Source organism: Camelina sativa, chromosome 2 (assembly GCF_000633955.1).
Source record: "Camelina sativa cultivar DH55 chromosome 2, Cs, whole genome shotgun sequence".
NCBI classification, from domain to species: Eukaryota; Viridiplantae; Streptophyta; class Magnoliopsida; order Brassicales; family Brassicaceae; genus Camelina; species Camelina sativa.
Window position 1 is genome coordinate 28,102,075 of NC_025686.1, and position 20,745 is coordinate 28,122,819.

The 20,745-nt window shown below is 35.3% G+C and overlaps 5 protein-coding genes, 1 long non-coding RNA gene and 1 other non-coding gene across 7 annotated transcripts; 1 reads left to right on the top strand and 6 right to left on the bottom strand.

Annotated features, from left to right (window-relative positions):
• Nucleotides 334-4,236, bottom strand: LOC104744071 (L-type lectin-domain containing receptor kinase IX.2-like). The gene is made up of 2 exons (XM_010465103.2): nucleotides 4,158-4,236; nucleotides 334-3,840 (listed from the first exon to the last, which is right to left on the bottom strand). The coding sequence occupies exon 2, from the start codon at nucleotides 2,423-2,425 to the stop codon at nucleotides 452-454; it is 1,974 nt and encodes a 657-aa protein (XP_010463405.1). The 5' UTR covers nucleotides 2,426-3,840; nucleotides 4,158-4,236; the 3' UTR covers nucleotides 334-451.
• On the bottom strand, nucleotides 3,892-4,486 carry LOC109129847. Its single transcript, XM_019238805.1, has one exon. The coding sequence runs from the start codon at nucleotides 4,398-4,400 to the stop codon at nucleotides 4,071-4,073; it is 330 nt and encodes a 109-aa protein (XP_019094350.1). The 5' UTR covers nucleotides 4,401-4,486; the 3' UTR covers nucleotides 3,892-4,070.
• On the bottom strand, nucleotides 5,155-5,228 carry TRNAN-GUU. The gene has a single exon. It is a non-coding gene; the product is annotated as a tRNA-Asn (tRNA).
• On the top strand, nucleotides 5,429-9,487 carry LOC104744080 (organellar oligopeptidase A, chloroplastic/mitochondrial). The gene is made up of 17 exons (XM_010465107.2): nucleotides 5,429-5,878; nucleotides 5,969-6,136; nucleotides 6,212-6,335; nucleotides 6,419-6,495; nucleotides 6,627-6,770; nucleotides 6,862-7,092; nucleotides 7,169-7,259; nucleotides 7,406-7,527; nucleotides 7,611-7,718; nucleotides 7,809-8,054; nucleotides 8,158-8,303; nucleotides 8,409-8,526; nucleotides 8,615-8,774; nucleotides 8,872-8,903; nucleotides 8,981-9,046; nucleotides 9,133-9,204; nucleotides 9,295-9,487. The coding sequence occupies exons 1-17, from the start codon at nucleotides 5,429-5,431 to the stop codon at nucleotides 9,373-9,375; spliced, it is 2,436 nt and encodes an 811-aa protein (XP_010463409.1). The 3' UTR covers nucleotides 9,376-9,487.
• Nucleotides 9,519-12,074, bottom strand: LOC104744088 (transcription factor GTE7). The gene is made up of 3 exons (XM_010465114.2): nucleotides 10,409-12,074; nucleotides 10,107-10,314; nucleotides 9,519-10,002 (listed from the first exon to the last, which is right to left on the bottom strand). Exons 1-3 carry the CDS (start codon nucleotides 11,867-11,869, stop codon nucleotides 9,917-9,919), a joined length of 1,755 nt encoding a protein of 584 aa, XP_010463416.1. The 5' UTR covers nucleotides 11,870-12,074; the 3' UTR covers nucleotides 9,519-9,916.
• LOC104744097 lies at nucleotides 12,813-13,144 on the bottom strand. Its single transcript, XR_760620.1, has 2 exons — nucleotides 12,953-13,144; nucleotides 12,813-12,849 (listed from the first exon to the last, which is right to left on the bottom strand). It is a non-coding gene; the product is annotated as an uncharacterized LOC104744097 (long non-coding RNA).
• On the bottom strand, nucleotides 13,856-15,179 carry LOC104744105 (M protein, serotype 24-like). Its single transcript, XM_010465126.2, has 3 exons — nucleotides 14,962-15,179; nucleotides 14,349-14,378; nucleotides 13,856-14,260 (listed from the first exon to the last, which is right to left on the bottom strand). The coding sequence occupies exons 1-3, from the start codon at nucleotides 15,007-15,009 to the stop codon at nucleotides 13,919-13,921; spliced, it is 420 nt and encodes a 139-aa protein (XP_010463428.1). The 5' UTR covers nucleotides 15,010-15,179; the 3' UTR covers nucleotides 13,856-13,918.

Below are 20,745 nucleotides of genomic sequence, written 5' to 3' on the forward strand. Positions count from 1 at the left end.
TTAGACTAATAACCTATTTTAACTTTGCTATATTTTCCTTTTTCCTACTACAGTCTTTTATATTATTTGCTATTTCTTTTTCTTTTCTTTTTCTAGTTTCTTTTTTTCTAGTCTTTTATATTCTTTGCTACTATTTCTTTTTTTTTTTTTCTCTCTATTTGAATCGTTAAATTCATATATTTCTATCTTTATTTTTTCCTTTTTCCTACTAATCTTTTAGATTATTTGCTATTGCCTTTTTCCAATTAATCTTTTTTTTTTGTGATTTTTTATATTGCCTTGTATTACACAAAGGATGATAACACAATAACAGCATACAAATAAGATTAAGGATGATAACACAAAGAATAACCATGCTTCAATTCAAGTGCGTCAACAAATATAATACGTAGAGATGACAAAAACAGAGCAAAACAAAAAATAGGGAATCTTTAATCTTTAGCTATGATGACTAACGACCATACCCAATGCTTGAGAACGTTAACGAAACTCCACTTGAGCTAACAGAGGGAGAAGAAGAAGAAGCCGAGATGTGATACATAGCAACAGGCCTCTTCAGTGGAAGATCAGGGACCGGTGACTCAAAATTCAAGACTTGGATCGCTTGTTTTATCGAAGGTCTCGAGTTTTTATGAGGATGAGCACACCATAACCCTAATACCACAAGACATTCAGCTTCTTTCTTATCAAAATCCTTACCCAATTTCTCATCAACACACGAAGTCATCACTTCTTGTTTCCCATAAAGTTCCCAAACTCTCTCCACAAGACTGATGTCATCACTCTCTCCATCAGTACTATATTCATCTTCTTGTTTCCGTTCCAGCGCTTTTCTCCCTGTGACAATCTCTAGTAAAACGATTCCAAAGCTATATATATCTGACTCTTTACTCGCACTTCCTTTCATCACATATTCAGGTGCCATGTATCCAAAAGTTCCAGCCAATCCTGTTTTATGGGAACCAGAATCATGGTTCACAAGCCTAGCCAACCCGAAATCACCTAACTTTACATTGAAATCACTATCCAGCATTATATTGCTTGCCTTGATGTCTCTGTGCAGTACACATTGATCCCATTCTTCATGAAGATAAAGCAGAGCAGAGGCTAAACCAAGAGCTATCTTGTTGTACCTTGTGTCCCAAGAGAGTATATGAGCTCGTCCTTTACCAAAGAGATGAGAGTTCAAGCTACCATTTGGCACTAACTCATAGATGAGCAAAAACTCGTTTTTTTCATTACACCAGCCGATGAGTTGCACTAGGTTTCGATGTCTTAGTTTGCTGATGACCTTAACTTCGTTTAAAAACTCTTTCATTCCCTGCCTTGAACCACTGGATAGTTTCTTCACCGCAACCATTGTATTGATCTTTCTCAAGTTTCCTTCATAAACCGCTCCAAATCCTCCTTCACCCAGCTTTCTCTGGCTTGAGAATCCGTTGGTTGCCGAGACAAGATCCTTATAAGATATCTTTCTTGGTCCTGCTTCCCTTTCGAGGTCTTCATTTATTGATATCATGTTTGCTATATCTCTTTCTTTCTTCTTCTTTCTTTCCTTCCGTGACCAAACCACCGCGGTTGTGATGACCATAAAGGTCAGGAGAACGAACCCGGAAACCGAAACCCCAACTATCATTCCTATCTTGCTATCAGCTTGCTCGCTATCTAAACTTGAACTGAGCTCCCATGATAAAAGTCTATGTTCCTCTGTGTTTGACCCAGCAGCAGCTATAAACCCTAGCATAACTTCTGATGGCAGAACCTTTGCGAGATCAATGATGTACGAAAGGCTTGAACTCTCCTTAGGATGCTCATAAGCCCAAGCCACACTTAGATTCTTAGTCACGGAATCGTAAGAGATCTTCGCATGAGCAATATCTTGGCTGTGTGAGCTTGCATTCCAAGATGTGTAGTTGGAAGAAACAAGCGAGTTAATATTGATTCCCACATGAGAACCAACGTCCGTAGGATCCCATCCTCGATTGTTGAATGTGTCAAACTCGACATGAACGAGTGGAAACCAAGACGAGTAATTATTCTTTCGAGTGAACAAATTCAAGAAACCACCAACTGAGTATGCAGGTAGCTGAGCTCCCATAGGAGCGAAAAAGAAACAGATCCCATGACCATCTGCTGAAAGGTTACGAGCATCGATTTTGAAGGAGAAACTGGTGCTAAAATTTGAAGACTGGCCAGTTCTATGACTCCATATAGGTACCTTCTTGGAATAGGTGATCCAACCAACCTGAGATGTTTGTTCAGCGTTGTTGAAGTTCACCGTTCCATCTTCATCGGGAGTTGCATCCCCGTTGTAAACTATGTTCTCCGGATCACCTGGCCGGAAACTAGTAAAATTAAAGTAAAGTGAATCAACAACAAAAGGAAGGAAGAGGACATAGGAAAGGAAGAAGAATGAATTGAACATGGAGTAAAAGATTTTACAGAAGTAAAATACAGCAAAGATTTGGTTAGTGATGATCTTTAGATAATCAAGTTACAGAACATATAACACAATTCAAAAAGTAGAGAGTGGTCAAGGAAAGAAGCTTAATCTAAGGGTCTATTCTAGAAGATGACTATCACTAAATTTCTTTTGAACCTTCTTTTAATAATCAAAAAAGTCAAATCAGTTGCTATAAAAAAAACCTTTTAAAGACTCTTGAATGCTCCTAAATACTTTGCAATCTTAAACTTAGTTGTGAGTTGTGTCGTTAAACGTATCAATCTTGAAAATGTAACTGGTCGTAAAGTGGACCTCCCTGGAGCCTTTTAGCAACCTTATGAGAGCACAGAGCAGCCTAACCAAACCAACACGACAAGTATATAACCAGCACTGTTTAATTCAATGTTAAGTAATTAAAAGGTGTTAAATAGAAGTGAGCCACCAAAAGGGAACACAAAATCAAGTTTTTCTTAAGCTAAGAAGGTTTGAAAATTATACAGCAAAGAAACAGAGTATAAAGCAGAGTATAATACAGAGTAAATTAACAACAGTTAAAGTAGGAGAAACAAAAGTTTGACTGTAAATAAAATATGTAAAGAAAGAAGAAAATGCTATAATTTAGACAAGAACACATACAAACTTTTATTATGACAGTATAGACAAAGAACTACAACGAAGCGAAGACATTAAAGGTAATCCCACAAAAAAACATAAGTACGCTACAGTTGAATAAACAGTAACACATGGATAAGACAAAATATGAAACATATATGAGCCAACATGTTACCAAAAGTTCCAGCCAATCCTGTAGTCTGGGGACCTAGCTCGTGGTTCATCAACCGAGCAAACCCAAAGTCACCTAGCTTGGCATTAAAACTGGAGTCTTAACATTATATTACTCGTCTTGATGTTCCTGTGAATAATGCATTAAAGCAAACCGGAGGAAGCAACGAGTTATTGTTGATCCCAACAAGAAACTTAATATCAACAGGATCCCATTCCATAATTGTAATAGGTATCAAATTCGATGTGCACAAGTTGGAACAGAGAGGAGCAACCGTTGGTTTCATTGAAAAGACCTAAGAAACCACCAGCTGAGTTGGGAGGGACAACGATACCTGCAGGGGCAAGAAAGAATATACGAACCAATGGCCATAATCTGAAACATTACGCGTATCGATCTAGAAGGTGTATAACCAAGAATAAGATTTAAGTCTAAACTCATTATGTATTATCATGTTACAAAGTGTTATTTTTGAAGATTGGGACCATCAATCAAGTCAACAACAAAACTGATATCATAAAAACAAACAAGTTCATTACTAGAGAACCAGAATCAACCTCAGTGGGTTACCTTAGCCTTATCATGCTTTGACAGAATTACTCCAGCCAATCTGCTGAAGAATATATCCAATGGTATCTCAAACAAGTTAACGAAACTTCACATGTAATAAACAAAACTATTGGATATATATATACTTGATAAACAAAAGTTCATGTTACAAATGTAATAAACAAAACCATTAGTTACATATATCTAATAAAAATAGAACTCGCGGATGCATTGGATCTTATGTTCGATGGTAAAAACTGAAAGAGAGAAAAAAAAAACAGAGCATATATGATATTAGTGATCCGGACTCTGTTTTCGAAGATCTCTACGATCATCATCGCGGAAATTAAAACCATCGTCGAAGTTCTGAGAATAACTCACAGCATCGTAGTGAAACGTCACTAACGTTTTCGATTTGTTGTTCTTCTCGAATCGGCAGCTTCTGACCAATAACAATCTTCTCATCAAATCCCTTAACATCGGAGTTGATCTTGTCTTCTTCTTGTCGTGGTTACTGATACGAACGTACTCTGACTCTGTGTGGATGAGACAAGATAACGGCGAACTCAAGCATCGACTGTTGACGTACGATGGTTTACGGTTGTCGGCTAGATCTCTATCCATTTACTGGGAAAAGAAAAAGAAAAAAGAAAGTGTTTATTTTGATTGAATGAAAATTTGGGGTTTGTAATCAACGGAAGAAGAGGTAACAATAAATGGATTTACCAAAAAAAAAAAAAAAGGTTGAATATAATGTATTACATTTTTGGATGCTTATGTTTTGGCGGTCCAATCATAATTTCTTGTTTTTTGGCAACTCACAATTTCTTGGTTTATGTGAAACTTGGAAGTTTTTTTTTTTTTTAGTCAACATGTTTTGTTATTGTTACACCTACATACTTCGTTTGGTAATAATAAAATGGTCATACTGTACAATGTTAAGTAACTATCAACTAAAACTCCGTTTCTTAAATTTCATTGACCTAAACGTGGTTATAGATTTATGGTAAGGTTTTTATCACGCCAAGGGTTTTTTTGAATATTTAGTTTTGTAATCACCATAAGTAAATCATGATTTTTAATGATAAGGGTAGTCGTTTTGCCAGAGAGCCTTGGTCTTGGGGGGAACAAGACTCTACTCTCATAAAGCTACATCACTATCGCTATCTGTTATAATATCAAACGCTATCTGTTATAATATCAAACGCTATCTCTTGAACGTGTCGTGTTTGTTTTTGGGCCTCTCTAGTCGAACAACTTATTTCATTTACGTATCCCCCGTGAGTCGTTAACTTGTGAGGCCATTACTGACTGTATATATTATAACAACAACACTTTCAAATAAAGAAGACAAAAAAAAATAAAAAGGGACGAAAAACGCTAGAAGGAGGGGTCGAACCTCCGACCTTGTGGTTAACAGCCACACGCTCTAACCAACTGAGCTATTCCAGCTTTTTTGTTATACAGATTTCAAACATACATTATATACAATATAAAATTATATAATTGATTTAAAATTTCAATTTGACTAGACAACACTACCCTTTTGGAACCACACATAAATAAAACGATTGTGTCACACTCAGAAAATATCATACCCTAAGAAAAAGGGGGTGGAGAAAAAAAAATAAAAATAAAGAAAGAAAAAAAAAATGAAGAGAATAAGAATAATAGCAACGCTAGTAATAGCAAACATGTTAATGGCGACTCCAACGTCTCGAGCCTCTCTCAATCTTCTTCGTCGTTCACCTCATCCTAAACCAAACAACGCTCACAAATACTTTTTCTCATCGTCTTCTTCTTCTTCACATTTTCGTCCCTCGACTTTTCGTAAATCATACTCTTGCCCCATCTGGTCTTCTTCTTTCTCTTTCTGTCTCCCTCCTCCTAGATCCACCACTTCCACCTCTCTCTCCTCCTCCTCCGCCTTCCGTCCCTTCTCTTCCTTTCCTCCGTCCATGTCTTCCGCCGCCGCCGCCGCCGTAGACTCCGCCGAGACTCTCTCCTCTAATCCTCTCTTGCAGGATTTCGATTTCCCTCCGTTTGATTCCGTTGATGCCAGTCACGTCCGTCCTGGGATTCGTGCTCTATTGCAACACCTCGTATGTTCTCTCCCGTTCTCCGTTTCCGATTTATGTATCTCTTATTCGATTTTTTCTTTTTATGGATTTTTTTTTTTTTTGAATATTTAGGAAGTTGAATTGGAGGAGCTAGAGAAATCTGTGGAGCCATCATGGCCAAAACTGGTTGAACCATTGGAGAAAATTGTTGATCGGTTAACTGTTGTTTGGGGAATGGTGAATCACCTTAAAGCTGTCAAGGATACACCTGAGCTTCGTGCTGCTATTGAAGACGTTCAGGTCTTTTAATTTATAAGAATGTGTTCTCATTCTTGCTTTAGTGTGTTTGTGCCGTGATTGAATCTTCTTCTGCAGCCAGAGAAGGTGAAGTTCCAGCTCAGGTTGGGGCAAAGCAAGCCTATTTACAATGCTTTTAAAGCTATTCGTGATTCTCCTGATTGGTCTTCACTCAGTGAAGCTCGTCAACGTTTAGTTGAAGGCAAGTAGTAGCATTGATGAACATATATGTCTCTTTTGCAAGTAATAGATGTGCTAACTGTTGTTGTTTTAACTTGATTTCAGCACAAATTAAGGAGGCGGTTCTCATAGGTATTGCTCTTGATGATGGCAAGAGAGAAGAGTTTAACAAGATTGAACAGGTTTCTTTTAAGCTTTTCACAAATTGATTTCAGTTTGTTTGGTATTTGCTTTGATCATAAGAACTGTCATTTCTCAATACCTATTATTTAGTGCTATAATATGCTTACTTCATTTCTGTTCTTGATTGTAGGAACTCGAAAAGCTTTCTCATAAGTTTTCTGAAAATGTTTTGGATGCTACAAAGAAGTTTGAAAAGTTGATAACAGACAAGAAAGAGATCGAGGGATTGCCTCCATCCGCTCTTGGGCTATTCGCACAGGCTGCTGTGTCCAAGGTATTAATACTAACTGAAAGATATGCAACGTTCCATGTTTTTTTTTCTTTGGGGGTTTGTCAGTTTTTGATTCTTTGATTCGTGACATAAGGGCCATGAAAATGCAACTGCTGAGAATGGACCTTGGATCATTACACTGGATGGCCCTAGTTATCTTCCTGTTATGCAACATGCCAAAAACCGAGCTCTGCGTGAGGAGCTGTACCGAGCTTACCTAACTCGTGCCTCTTCTGGTGATTTGGATAATACAGCAATTATTGACCAGATTTTGAAGCTTCGCTTGGAAAAAGCTAAGCTTCTTGGTTACAACAATTACGCTGAGGTGAGTCATCAACCTAAGTATAAGCGTGTTCTTTTTCTCTTTCTAATTGGCTTAATGAGGTTCTCTGTTGTTCCAGGTAAGCATGGCTATGAAAATGGCTACTGTTGACAAAGCAGCAGAGCTTTTAGAGAAGCTTCGTAGCGCTTCCTGGGATGCGGCTGTTCAAGGTAACATACATGATATATTCGAATCACGTGTTATTTGTTAAACAAGTTGGCTACTATTGCAACTTGTAAACAGTTTGAAGCCGTAGCTTTGGAATTGACATCTCCAATACATAATTTTGACTTTTGTTATTCCTTGTATAAATTAGACATGGAAGACCTCAAGAGTTTTGCAAAGAACCAAAGTGCTGCAGAATCTGACAGTTTGACTCACTGGGACACCACTTTCTGGAGTGAGAGGCTTCGTGAATCCAAATACGATATTAATGAGGTTTTTTAGTCCTTCTTTAGCTTGTGATTCAAATAAATTATTTTGAAAGTCTTGATCTATATCTCCCATTTTGGTCTGTTTAGGAAGAACTACGTCCATACTTCTCACTGCCAAAAGTTATGGATGGACTTTTCAGTCTAGCTAATACACTATTTGGAATCGATATTGAACCAGCAGATGGTGTAGCTCCGGTAAAATCTGGAATCTTATCTATTGCCTTAGTATACATCTAACATATAATTACTAAAGTCTGTTAATTGAAACGTATTATTGATTTGAAGGTCTGGAACAGTGATGTTCGGTTCTACCGCGTTAAAGATTCTTCTGGGAACCCAATTGCTTACTTTTACTTTGATCCATACTCTCGCCCTTCAGAGAAAAGAGGCGGTGCTTGGATGGATGAGGTTGTTTCCCGTAGCCGAGTCATGGCTCAGAAAGGCTCTTCGGTTAGGCTGCCTGTTGCGCACATGGTCTGCAACCAAACTCCACCAGTAGGTGACAAGCCAAGCCTTATGACATTCCGCGAGGTAAATGAAAAACAATTATCTTCTACACATGCTTATATCTTAGCTTGACATGAAATCTCGAATTTTTTTCACTTGCTGACTATAACGTCACTCTGATTTACAGGTAGAGACAGTATTTCATGAATTTGGACATGCTCTCCAGCATATGCTTACCAAGGAAGATGAGGGGCTAGTGGCTGGTATCCGGAATATCGAGTGGGATGCAGTTGAATTACCATCACAGTTTATGGAGAATTGGTGCTACCACAGGTACTAAGGAGTTCGTTCATTAACAGAGAGAAATTTTACCCGCTTGTAATTTTCAAGTGAAAGTTATGTTAAATGAGCGCTATGATTCTGGATTGCTGGTTTCAGGGACACTTTAATGAGTATAGCCAAGCATTATCAAACAGGAGAAACACTCCCAGAGGAAGTATACAAGAAACTCCTAGCTGCAAGAACATTCCGTGCAGGGTCCTTTAGTCTTCGTCAGGTGAGTACAAAGTACCACACAAGAAACTGCTAAGGTTTTATCATATTCAGTGGTACAAAGTAATGATGGTTCCATGTTTGAATTTCAGCTGAAATTTGCCACTGTTGATCTTGAGCTGCACACAAAATACGTACCAGGTGGACCCGAGTCCATCTATGACGTAGATCAAAGGGTATCAGTTAAAACCCAAGTCATCCCTCCACTTCATGAGGATAGATTCCTCTGTAGCTTCAGTCACATTTTTGCAGGTTAGCAATCCTTTAAAACCCTGAGATATATATACATATATATACTTGGTGCTTGGTGGTTTTCTGATTAACCATTCACTTGTTCATGAATTTTCAGGGGGATATGCAGCTGGATATTACAGTTACAAGGTATATTTGAATCTGTACATAGCAAAACTCTAACTGGATTTCATAATTCTCACCCAAATTTCTCGGAAAACTTGCAGTGGGCAGAAGTTTTGTCTGCAGATGCGTTTTCAGCTTTTGAAGACGCTGGACTGGATGACATTAAGGTAACCCATATATGCTATAACCCTTTAATACATTTTTAGTAACGACAAGTTCAGACACGAGATTATGAAGTTATAATATGCAACAGGCTGTTAAAGAAACAGGACAGAGATTCAGAAACACCATACTTGCACTTGGAGGAGGAAAAGCGCCTCTCAAGGTATTTTGATTATTTAGTTGTTTCATATAATAATAGTTTCAATATCTATGGCATTTCAGTCTTTAAATGATTCAATATTACGATCATCAGGTGTTTGTTGAGTTTAGAGGACGCGAGCCTTCACCAGAGCCTCTTCTCAGACACAATGGACTCTTAGCTGCTACTGCTTGAATCTTGTATTTTAACAATATTTAGTACTCTCAAGATAATGAAAAATCAACTTTTCTCAACAAAAAAACATCTTTTCTTTTTTGATATATCAACCATTTACATCACTCAACTACTACATTGCATGGATTACTTTCTTCTCTTCGATTACCTTTTTTCCTACCACAACCAAACTCTTGAACACTAACAACAGCAAGAAAAAAAATAAGGTCATTGAACCTACAAAGACACTCTCCTTCATCTTCTTTTTCTTCTCCTCCTACATTGCCCATTCACTCTCTCACATTACACTAAACAACTCCTAAATCAAACAGGTAATTAAATAACAAACTCTTCTTCTTGCTTAACCTAGCGTTCTCTCTATCTACCCATTCCATTTTCTCTCTACCTACAACTGCTTCCTAAGGTTTTCATCCAAAGAAAAAACAAATCCATTCCTTTCAGTTTCTCTCCCTTCCTTCTTTCCTCCCTTTACACCCACAGCTAAACGTTCCTAGTACTTCAGGACAGAATCAATGGCTAAAATCCCCAAATGATTCTATCATTAAGCTTCTTTTGCTTCCACGAATGGCGATTGGACACTATCTGCATCAGAATCACTACCTGATGAACTCCCTCCTGACCCTGATTCTGCAAATAAGCGTCAAACGGAAAAATATTAGTAATACACAACTAAAAGGAGAAACTTTTAGCAAAGAGGGTTTTAGGAAAAAGGTTAAAAGAGATATATATACCACTAGACGATGAACCACTACTAGAACTGGAACTGCCTGAAGAACTAGAGCCACTACTAGCAGCTGCTGCAACAGCAGTACCATCTCTTTCAATCTCTACTGATGGGTAATCTTCTATTGGTATGTCTTCTCCAATGTCAACATCCTCTTCCCCTGCATCTCCTTTCCTTGTTCTTTTCTCCGCACTACCCATTTCTGCCATCGAAGTCTAACAGACACAGAGAACGAGACAGCAATTTAAGTATTGACAGCACAAAAATCAAACGGTTGTTTCGAGAGGGAGGCAGGGTTGATTCGCTTACCATGTTTCTAGGTGGAGTTGTCACATTCCTGATAAACCCTTGGCGCTTGATTTTGCTAGCCATCTTCTTGTAATTTGTCACAAACCGATCAAGCTCCCATAGAGTCTCATTATCAACAGCTTCAATATCTAGCTCAATTTCGTCTCCATCTTGAGCCAAATGTCCATTTCTCTTCTTGAGAATCTGAACCAACTGTCCAAGCTTCTCAACAGGCAAGTCTTGTAGGTTCATACCAAGCTTTGACTTCTCCTCCATAGTCATCAACCTTTTGTTTGGATCCTTTGCCTTAGGCTTCGGCAACTTCCCTTTCCTCCCTTTTGTAACTTCACTCACATCAGGAGGAGGTGCCTCAACTTCTTCTGTAACCGGCTGCGGAAGTGGTGGTTGAGGCTGAACCACCGGAGGAGGCGGAGGAGAAGGAGATTGCACACGTGTAGGCTCGACTAATTGAGGAGGCAATGTAGGTTGTGGCGGCTTCACTGAATCAAGCTTCTTAGCTATAGATATTTGCTCTGTTCCTTTCCTAGGATTCGCCACCATAGCGTTCTGATTCCACTGTCTTTGCTTAGACTCAGGTTTAAACTCAGGTCTAAACTCAGGTTTGAACTCAGGTTCAGGACGAGATGATGAACCAGTGAGCTTAAGCTGCTGAGCCTCGAACTTCTTGAATGCAGGGTTGAACATTCCATCAAAATGATCCAGAAGCTTCTCAGCCATAATGTAAGCATCTTGACCCTTTGGATTATACGACATTGCATTGTTGAACGTCAATCTCACATCGGCAGCGAAATCAATCGGCGAAACGTAAAGCCCCTTATCAAGATTCAACTTAACCGTACCAAGATCCATAGGTTTCTTCACGATCACATGATAATCATGAAGCCCTAAACCAACCACATCAACAGGTGTATTAAACACCCAAGCCCATTTATGCTTCATCAGCTTAACCAAGATCTGACCACAAGTATTCAACATACCAGCCAACACTTTCTCCGACTCCGGATCCAAAGCAGCCTTCTTCATATTCTTCTTCTGTTTCTTCTTCTTCGGTCCAAGTTCATTCCTTTCACCGGCGAAACTGTTCAACGGAGCTGAACGAACGGCGGGTACCTCCGGTAAAGTATAACCTTGCTGAGTCTCGAACGTGCCTGACTCGATCCGTTCTCTCAAGATCCGAACCTGCTCGAGCTCAGAGGTGAAACGCTTCTTCAACTCCCTGAGCTGATTCGAGGAGTACCCAGCGACATTAAAAGTAACGTAGCTTCCGAAACAAGACGAATCATCGAACTGCTTGCCCGAATTGCTCCCGTCGAAATTAGGGTTAGGGTTAGGGTTGAAGAGAGGATGAAGGCTATTGGTGTTTTCGGGGAGGGATTGGTTCGTAGATTTCCTCATAAAAACGGCGCCGCATTGTTCCTGGTACGACGGTTCGTTTAAGGTAGCCAAAACAGCCGGTGCCATACGAATCGCAAGGTCATGTCGTGTTTTTCCCAAAAAAAAAAAAAAAAAACTTTAACCTCTAAAATAAAAAAGGGCGGGAAAATTACATCACCGGCGAGAATTCCCGGCGGTCGGGAAAAATAAATAAATAAATAATTTCAGAGCTTTGGAAGGTTAAAAAGAAAAGAGGGGTTTTTGGGGAGATAGGCCGATGAGGAAGAAGATGAGAGGCATCATCTCTACTTAAAGGCCATTGGAATCTGACCGATATAACGCTTAGTTTAAATCGAACCGTTGAATTTAGATCTTACGGTTCAGATCTGTTCGGTGAAGCTGACCGATCTAGCTACCCGAGAAAACTGCCACGGATGGCTCAGATCGTTGTAATTAGTCACGTGGCGTTATGTTAGCCGTTTGTTCGTGAGGCGTCGTGTGTGTGTGTTTTTTTGTTTTTTTTTTGGTTTTTAATTTTTTGAACTTTACGAAAAATTGATGGGTTCTTTTTTAAAAAATAAAAAATGATTTTCCAAATGGGTTCCACACTGACTTTTTTATTATTTTATACCATAATTGTTTTTTGTTTAAATTACAGACACTGCTCTGTGATTGGTCGCTTTTTCTTTTGCCAGGTCAGCGGTTGCCACGTGGAAACAGCTAGGATCTCGTAACTTTTCAACTTTTTTCTTTTTCTTTTATTTAACCCTTAAAACTGGAATTTAGTCCAAATTCATTAGTAAAAAAAATATATACTGTATATATTCCAAAAATGTACAAATTCACTGATTTTTTTTTGCATAGTATAGAAATTCCGATATATTCTAAAATGAAGATTAATATTCCGATTTAAATCGGTGGTGTGTTACCGGACTAGACGGCAAACGAGCCTAGGGCAATGACACTGTTGAAATGACGAACGTATCCTCCTTTGTTTATGATGAACCAGATCACCAAATGGGCATTTTTCCTCTCAGATCTCTCTGGGCTAGAGGAACTGCTAATATCTAGAAAAATCAAAAAAAAAAAAAAAAGAGGATATATTATTACTAGGAAAAGATTGTGTGGAGCAGAACTAAGTTACCCAGAATATTGACTGTTGATGATGACCTCATCACAACACTTTTTAAGTTTGAAAACTCTTTTGATATCACAATCCAACACACACACACGCGCACTAGCTAATTTTTTCCCTCAAGGAACAAAAAATACTACTAATAAGACATGTTTTCTCAGAAACAAAGAAGAACACTATAATAACGAAAGATAGCAAAAGAGAAGATAGTGAGGAGAGGGAAAGAGAGATAGATAGATAGATAGATAGATAGATAGAGCGACAACTCAAAGCAAGAAAAAAGAGAGTAATAAAACACAATCATTGAATCAATGAGTGCAATTATTCGTTACATATATATATTATCTTCAAATCGAATTGGGTCAAATCTGGACCGTTGGATTTTTTCTCGAAGCCCATACGATTATTTATTCGTGGTCGTGGGCCTAATTCTTCTAACCAACGCATTGATTAAAATATGGAGCATATAATTTTTACGTAAAAAGACTTGAGGAGGGAAAAGGGCATATCCGTAATAAATAAATGGGAACTGAGAGAATGTTAAAGAGTAGCGTCCAAGCCCAACAACAACCAAAGTAGGGACCAGACAGCTAAGACCAAGTGCATTGGTTGGGACAAATATTTGGTCCCTTGAATAAATTAATGTTATTTTCAGAGTTTCTTAATTTTGGGATGAGCATTGGTCCCTCACAATTGGTCCCCTGTAAAAAAATAATATTATTTTTAATATTTAAAATTAAATATTTAAATTAATAAGTAAAATCATATTAAAGTTTAAATTCAAATAAAACATAACATTAACATTAATAATGTAAGAAAATTACAAAGTTACAAAAACTTGGGAAAAAAACAAAACATACAATTAAAACATGAAAAATAAAAACATAAACCGTAAAAACATCAAAAGTAAGAACAAACATTTTATTCTCAACATAGAATTTTTGTAATTAATCTTCGTTATATAGAACAAACATTCACATTTATTGGAAAATAATAGTGAATCAGTACCATTGTGTAAGTTTTTCCTCAAGGGTCGTTTTAGCAGCATTTGCCTTTTTCCCCAGCTCTTCAAGCTCCTTAACCCTTTCCTCAAGGGCAATTTTTGCAATGCTTGCATCCTTTCTCATTTGTTCAAGCTCTTTCACCCTGTCCTCGATACCTGCAGTAGCGACGTTTGTCTGGCTTTCCATTTGCAAGCATTGTTGTTGATATGCTTTCTTGGTTGCCTCCAGTTCTCTCCTTAAAGTAGAAATTTCAAGATTAGATTGACCATTTTCTTTCTCTAGCTTAACCATATCTTCTTCTTTGTCTTTCTTCTTTTCTTCCAGCTTGGACTTTTCTGTCTATCATAGTGTCATCTCAAGTTTATGACCGCAAACTTGCAGTAAGCACTTTTACATGATTGAAAAGGACATATACAAAACTCATCACCTTAATCTTTCGAAGTTGTCTCGTAGCAATCTGGTGAATAAGTTTGATCGGCAAGGTAGCACATTAGTGAATGTCATGAAACAAAAATCTCAGGGCCTAAATTCTTTTTTTATGATACCTCATTTTCTTCACTAGTTCATGAATCAATCAATCACCCCCAAAAAAAAAAAGAGGCAATGGGAGAGCAAAGTTATGGAAAACACTTGTGTACCATTCGTTCTCTATGGATTATACCAAAAATCCCATTTATATACAAACAAAGAAGCAACAAAACATAAACGCTGGATCAACAACACCATCTGTAGAGTGTAACTAACTAACTAATCAGAAGGATCTATGGATTCATCATGCTAATGCAGCTGAGAGAATTCGTAATTAGAAAATATCTAAAAAAATCAGAGACTAGGTCTTAATTTTAGAGATTATTATTCTTAATTCATTTTTCAATCTTACTCAATCTCGAAATTGGAAGAGAGGTCTCTTTCGATTACTTATAGTAGAACCGAAAATCAGAAGGATGATCGATCGAAATGCAAAAGAAAGTAACATTCCCCAAGTTGGTAAGAACAATGCGACGGATGAAGAAAGAAAATAGCAGTAGAGACGAACCTACCTGGAGAGGAACAGAAGATTGCCTTTTTGCAACAAGAGAAGATAGCATTTTGGATATCCTTTTTTAATTAAGTCCAAACCTGCGAGAAAACACAGAGACGGAGAAGAAGAAGAAGGAGAGACGGCGCCACGTGTAATGGAGGACGGACGAATTTACGTCCCATAACTAGAGACGTTTCTTCGTTAATAATCTGATTTCGATTTAAATTTCGCATTTTTATTATGTGGGACGAGACCAAGGGACGCTAATGCACTTGGTCTAAGGTCTCTTCTGATATAAAGTGTATTTTTGCTAACCCCCACGCGCACTTCAAACGTTACCAAACAACAAGTCGTCGCAAAACCAAAAGTCTTTCACTTTGACACTTCATTACAACGATTTTTTTCTTACAATATAGAAAAGATACAAATCTATATTATTATTTTTACAGCAGTTTTTGCTCAAAAATATTTTTTGGAAAGTTTTTACATTTAATACATTGCCTTTAATATTAGTTACCAAAAATTTTAAAATTAATTATAGGTAAGATTTTAAAAAATAAGAAAATCTGTCTACCTCATTTAAACATAAATATATGATTCTCTTTCATTTTTATTTGAATTTATATTTAAATTATCTTGAACTATTCTTTAATACATTTAGTTAATAAAAATTGTGATTTTTTCTTGAATATGATGTAATAAAAAAAATTTTAAAACAGACATATTACTCAATAGATGAATAAAAAAAAATACCGGTACAATATCCCATATCGCCTAAAAAATTGGGCAATAGTTTAGAGTCATATTATAAAAAAGACCAAAATAATTCAAAATACAAATTAGTAGAAAGATTAATTTATCAGATATTCAAACTTAAAAAACTTTAATTTGGTTTATTCCGGTTCTTTATTTTAAAGATTTTTAAAAAGTTAAATATTATAAATATTTAAAACTTTTAAAAAGTTAAATATTAGAAATATTTATATTAAATATTATAAATATTTATATTTTTAAAAAGTTAAACTTTATTAAATATTAATAATATTTAAAAGTTTATGAAGTTTCAAATATAAAGTTTAAATATTATAAATATTTCAAATTTTAAAAAAATTAGAAGACTTTTAAAATATTAATAATATATTTAAACTTTTAGGAAACTTCAAATATGAGAAATACTCAACTGTTTTAAGAATTCTAAATATTATAAATATTTAAACTTTATAAGAAGCGTCAATCTTATAAAATGTAAATGGTTACAATCTTAATAAATAACATATCAACTCAATCTAATATTTATAATACAAAATAATAAATATTAAAAATTAAGATGATATAGTGCGAGTTTAAATATTTCAGGACGGTATATAGCGGGACAGGTTTCATTAATTCAGTGTTACACGGGTAAAACATTATTTCATTATTTTGTTAATACTATTGATATCAGAAAATATACATATCTAATTAAATTGATTAAATAAATATTATGTAAAAAATAAATTATATTACGGTATTATATAGTTTAAACTATAAAATTAACAATTATATATAATTATTTAACTAATAAATGTTTTAATTATAAATCATTTGTTCCACGGTGTACCGCGGGTCCTAATCTAGTAAAAACTACAAGAGAAGAAGAAAAAATAAAATGTAAATTCTGATTTTTTTTAATTTAGAAAATGAATTTCTTTTACAAAATGAAACCATTATTTCGATACGATACTTTTTTACAAAATTTTGAATCATGGACCGGTTGGTCCCCTGCTGGTCTTGTCAACTAAACCCATTACATAATAGCTGGACTGGACCTATGAATTTATAAACGGCTGACAAGAAAATGGGCTTTATTTTAGCCCAATAGATATATCTTCGAAACTCTCACAGGCCCGCGAGTACGGAAACAGATAGCTCCTCTCTCGACTCTCTCACTCAAGTATGACTTTTGAAAAAAAATAGAATTATGATAATTAGCCCCCTACACGAGCAAAATGATAACACTAATCATTATATAGGATGCTATCTAAAATTTTGACTTAGGCGATCATTAAAAAAAATACATAATTTTGCAAGCTGGCATAAAACAAATCGGATGACACGAATTAAATGTAACTTTGATTTCCAGGGTAAAATGAATAGTCTTGAACATGTGAATGTGAGATGAGATGTGACTTTGATTATGATTCGTACAAATCTTTGGTGTAAAAACAAAACAAAAAATTATAATAAGTAAATATATATATATATATATATATATATATATATATATATACCAGAAGTAGACATAATTAACTGAATCTGGCTCGTGTTCTCATAAAGCTCTCTTCTTATGTTGTAATAATTGAATGTCCCTACCTTTTTTATTTCAATTTTTTTTCTATTCGTTTCATTTGTTTTTATTTCAAAAAGTCGTTCCATTTGTTTCCAAGGAAATGTATAATATGAAAAATATGAATCGTGTCGAATTTGATATTTTGATGTCTCATTAAATAACAGAAAAAAAATCGCAACTTTTGACTAATTTGATCGTTCCAATAGTGGATTAGTGGATCGAATGGACCTTAGGCATGGCCCTGTGCTCCACCCCCGATATATCAAGGCGTTCTTCGATCAATTTGAAAAGTTTCAAATGATGTTTTCTATCGTTATCTAGTGGCTGAATAGTTAAAATATCTCTTTATTTTATTGATTTGTTTTTTTAACCTAACCTATATATTCACTAGTGCAAAACTCGTTAAAATTGTTTGTACGTAGAGGCTTAATTATCAGCCGGTGATGTATTAGTGAAAGTTGAAGTCTAGTCTTATATAACAAATGTATTTTGATTTGTCTAGTATGCGATTTTACTCTATGATAAAGCATTTATAGGGACTAGATTTATTAGACTAACATGAAACTGTATAAGCAGTAGATAGCGTTGTTTTTGTTTTAACCACGGATTTACAAAAGTTTTTGCTTTACATGTATTTATAACTACTACAATAATTTAACCACGTTGGATTTTGAATAACGCTCAACAAAGTAAGATATACAGCCATCGAGGAGATACTTAGACGCTACACAAACTCACACCGGATTATACTTAGCTAACAGGTTTTGATAAAGATTTGGCAGTCCGAACTACTACATGGTTTAGATGGTCTAGACGTACGGCGTGTATGGCTTGGTGGTCTTTATATGTAATTACCTAATGTTGTAAATGAAAGCAACAGCCTTTGATAGATTAAAAGCAACAATTCTGTCACTTGATCAAAACCAAAAACCGTTTTACTGTATCTCAAACCTTTGTACATTTTTAATTTGGAGTTTGATCCAGCATGCATCTAAGTCATCCAAAAATCATATGCTAAGATTTCTCTATCCATATATAACGATAACTAAAATGACATATATATCCGCAATTTGATTCCACTATATATGTGATGTATTTTTAAAAAACAAAGATATATATGCCTCCTAAATTCAGAATATACGGGAATGATCTTTTGCCCTTCGTTTCACGCAAAGTGCAAAATTTATAACTGTATAAAACTCCCGAAATATAATTTAGTTCGCACAAATAATATCATGACATCAGTAGAGAGGACACGAGATAAAACCGGGGGACCCGAGATCGTGTTGTATGTGTGTGAGAGTCTATGCTAAAATCTAAAGTTATGATGCAACACTATGTTTTTTTGTACACAATGTTTTATATAAATAATTTCAATTTGTTATGTATGGATCGGATGGACCAATTAAAATTCGCGAATAAAAATGCCATAACACCAACTAGCATGATTGGAAAAGTATGTTGGATGAATAAAAAATGTAATGAGTGTGACATGCCGACGATACGTGAGCTCTTACTTTAACGTACACTTATATATGGATGGGAGAATATGACGTTGCCATTTAACTTCTTATTCATACGCATTCTCGTTACTATAACTATACTGAATATTATTGGTTTTAGTTTTTTTTGTTTCTTATTCTTTTTTTTTTGTTGTATAAACGGTTATATTAATGATTGTATATATAAAACTCCAGGTTTTGGTATGGGTGGACAAAATTACAATGATGCTCCTGTACACTCCCGTTCCATCTCCTCTCAATCATGTTTGTAAAACCCATCCTATACGACAATGCGATATCTCTCTGTCTCTCTCTCTTTGAGATCACACCCTGTTTATAAAACTAGCAAAAAATATCATAGCTTCGACTTCGAATATCAAAACTATAAGAATGAAACAATCTAACATGACAACATATATTTCTTCTTTCTTTCGCACTGTTCTTTTTAAAAATGTTAAACCTTAAGTGAAATCTATATGAAAATCAGTTTTATTGCTATAATTTATGATAACCGGATAATCTTAGTCCCAATAGGCCAATACCAATTGCCCGGTTTTATTTATAACGTTTGATATATATAGCTAACATGGAAACGCGATGGATGAAACTTGATTCTCCATTGTGACATGATCATTAGTCTTCAATTTGTGTCACTAAGATGAGATATTGTATCCGTAGCCTCACAATGCTTAAAGAATATATTAAGTTTTAGTATGATCGTATTATTATCTTTTACGGACGCCATGCTTACAATAGTCGTAACTATAATATAAACTAGCTGATATATAGTCAATGTTAGCTAGTAATTTTATCAGCATCTAGACCTCAAATTGAATTTTTTTTTATATACTCTAGATCTCTACGGAAGTAAGTTAAAAATTCCCAGCTCATTTATATATACGTAGATGCAAAAATGGTGAATGATATATATATTTCAGTTAGAGTTATCTTTTAGGATAAGCATTCTTGTACAATGTAACATCCTAGTTAAAGATTCTTGTGATGACACTTTTTCTGTGCTCTGTAAGTATTGGGGTGCATGAACTACTAACTCAATAACATGCATTAGAAGATGACTTGACATAATTACCATTTAAAGGTATATTAATTTAAACTTTTCAAACATTTTTGTACAGCATTAAATATTATGATTCACATGGAATTTGTACATAATCTCAATATTTTTAACATTCATCATTTGGTTGTCCTCGATGGTATGATATTACTCATTCCGTTTAACCTAAATCCTTTTATATTAAGTTAGCGTTTAACCTAAACGGCTAAATCTCACAAGTAGTTCCATTGAATGATTTTTAAAATAAAACTTTAACTTAAGGCGTCTACAAAACGGGCCCAAAACGAAGAAATATGTGTCAATCATATGTTATAATAATAGTAAGAAAAAAAGAGTGGACAAAGGGAAAAGTGTAAAGCGGTTTTAGATGAGAGAATATGCATAAACTATGGGCTGTCCACCGATTTCATGCAATGCAAACAAAATCTCGTTACGTACGAAAAATTAAAAATATTTAGTCTTTGAACGAATAAATTGGAGACTCAATCAAACTAATCTATACTTATATAAATGTAATCTAGCTGCAGGTTCTCTCAATTAGGACAAATAATTACACATTTTCGTAGCTAGAAGACATTACTTAAAATAGCGCGCTGCTAAAGTGCTCGCAAACTCTTACTTAAGCAAATTAATTTAAAGAATAATTAATCAAGGAAAATTCCTAAAATCGTTTCGAGATTCTTTCGAAGTATATTTAAATTAAAAATCTTAAGAAAAAGACATAATTCTTCTTCAAACCTAAAATGGTACACTAGTATATTAAATAGACATAGTAGGGTTCTTTAAAAAATGATTCGAAGAATTGTCTTTAATCAGAAAATAATACTAATATGCTTTCTTGTGGAAGTCAAAATAACTGTTCCCCATATTTAAAATAATCTATTTTTTCAAGAACCC

Excerpts from the sequence above, each read along its gene's own strand:
- LOC109129847 (XM_019238805.1), bottom strand. The coding sequence starts at position 4,400 with ATGGATAGAGATCTAGCCGACAACCGTAAACCATCGTACGTCAACAGT.
- LOC104744071 (XM_010465103.2), bottom strand. The coding sequence starts at position 2,425 with ATGTTCAATTCATTCTTCTTCCTTTCCTATGTCCTCTTCCTTCCTTTT.
- LOC104744080 (XM_010465107.2), top strand. The coding sequence starts at position 5,429 with ATGAAGAGAATAAGAATAATAGCAACGCTAGTAATAGCAAACATGTTA. Across the intron at positions 8,304-8,408 it reads GAGAATTGGTGCTACCACAG|GGACACTTTAATGAGTATAG; the intron begins GTACTAAGGAGT and ends TGCTGGTTTCAG. Across the intron at positions 8,775-8,871 it reads CTTCAGTCACATTTTTGCAG|GGGGATATGCAGCTGGATAT; the intron begins GTTAGCAATCCT and ends ATGAATTTTCAG.
- LOC104744088 (XM_010465114.2), bottom strand. The coding sequence starts at position 11,869 with ATGGCACCGGCTGTTTTGGCTACCTTAAACGAACCGTCGTACCAGGAA. Across the intron at positions 10,315-10,408 it reads CAACTCCACCTAGAAACATG|ACTTCGATGGCAGAAATGGG; the intron begins GTAAGCGAATCA and ends TGTGTCTGTTAG. Across the intron at positions 10,003-10,106 it reads TAGTGGTTCATCGTCTAGTG|AATCAGGGTCAGGAGGGAGT; the intron begins GTATATATATCT and ends GCTTATTTGCAG.
- LOC104744105 (XM_010465126.2), bottom strand. The coding sequence starts at position 15,009 with ATGCTATCTTCTCTTGTTGCAAAAAGGCAATCTTCTGTTCCTCTCCAG. Across the intron at positions 14,379-14,961 it reads AATCTTCTGTTCCTCTCCAG|ATTGCTACGAGACAACTTCG; the intron begins GTAGGTTCGTCT and ends CTTATTCACCAG. Across the intron at positions 14,261-14,348 it reads GACAACTTCGAAAGATTAAG|ACAGAAAAGTCCAAGCTGGA; the intron begins GTGATGAGTTTT and ends ACACTATGATAG.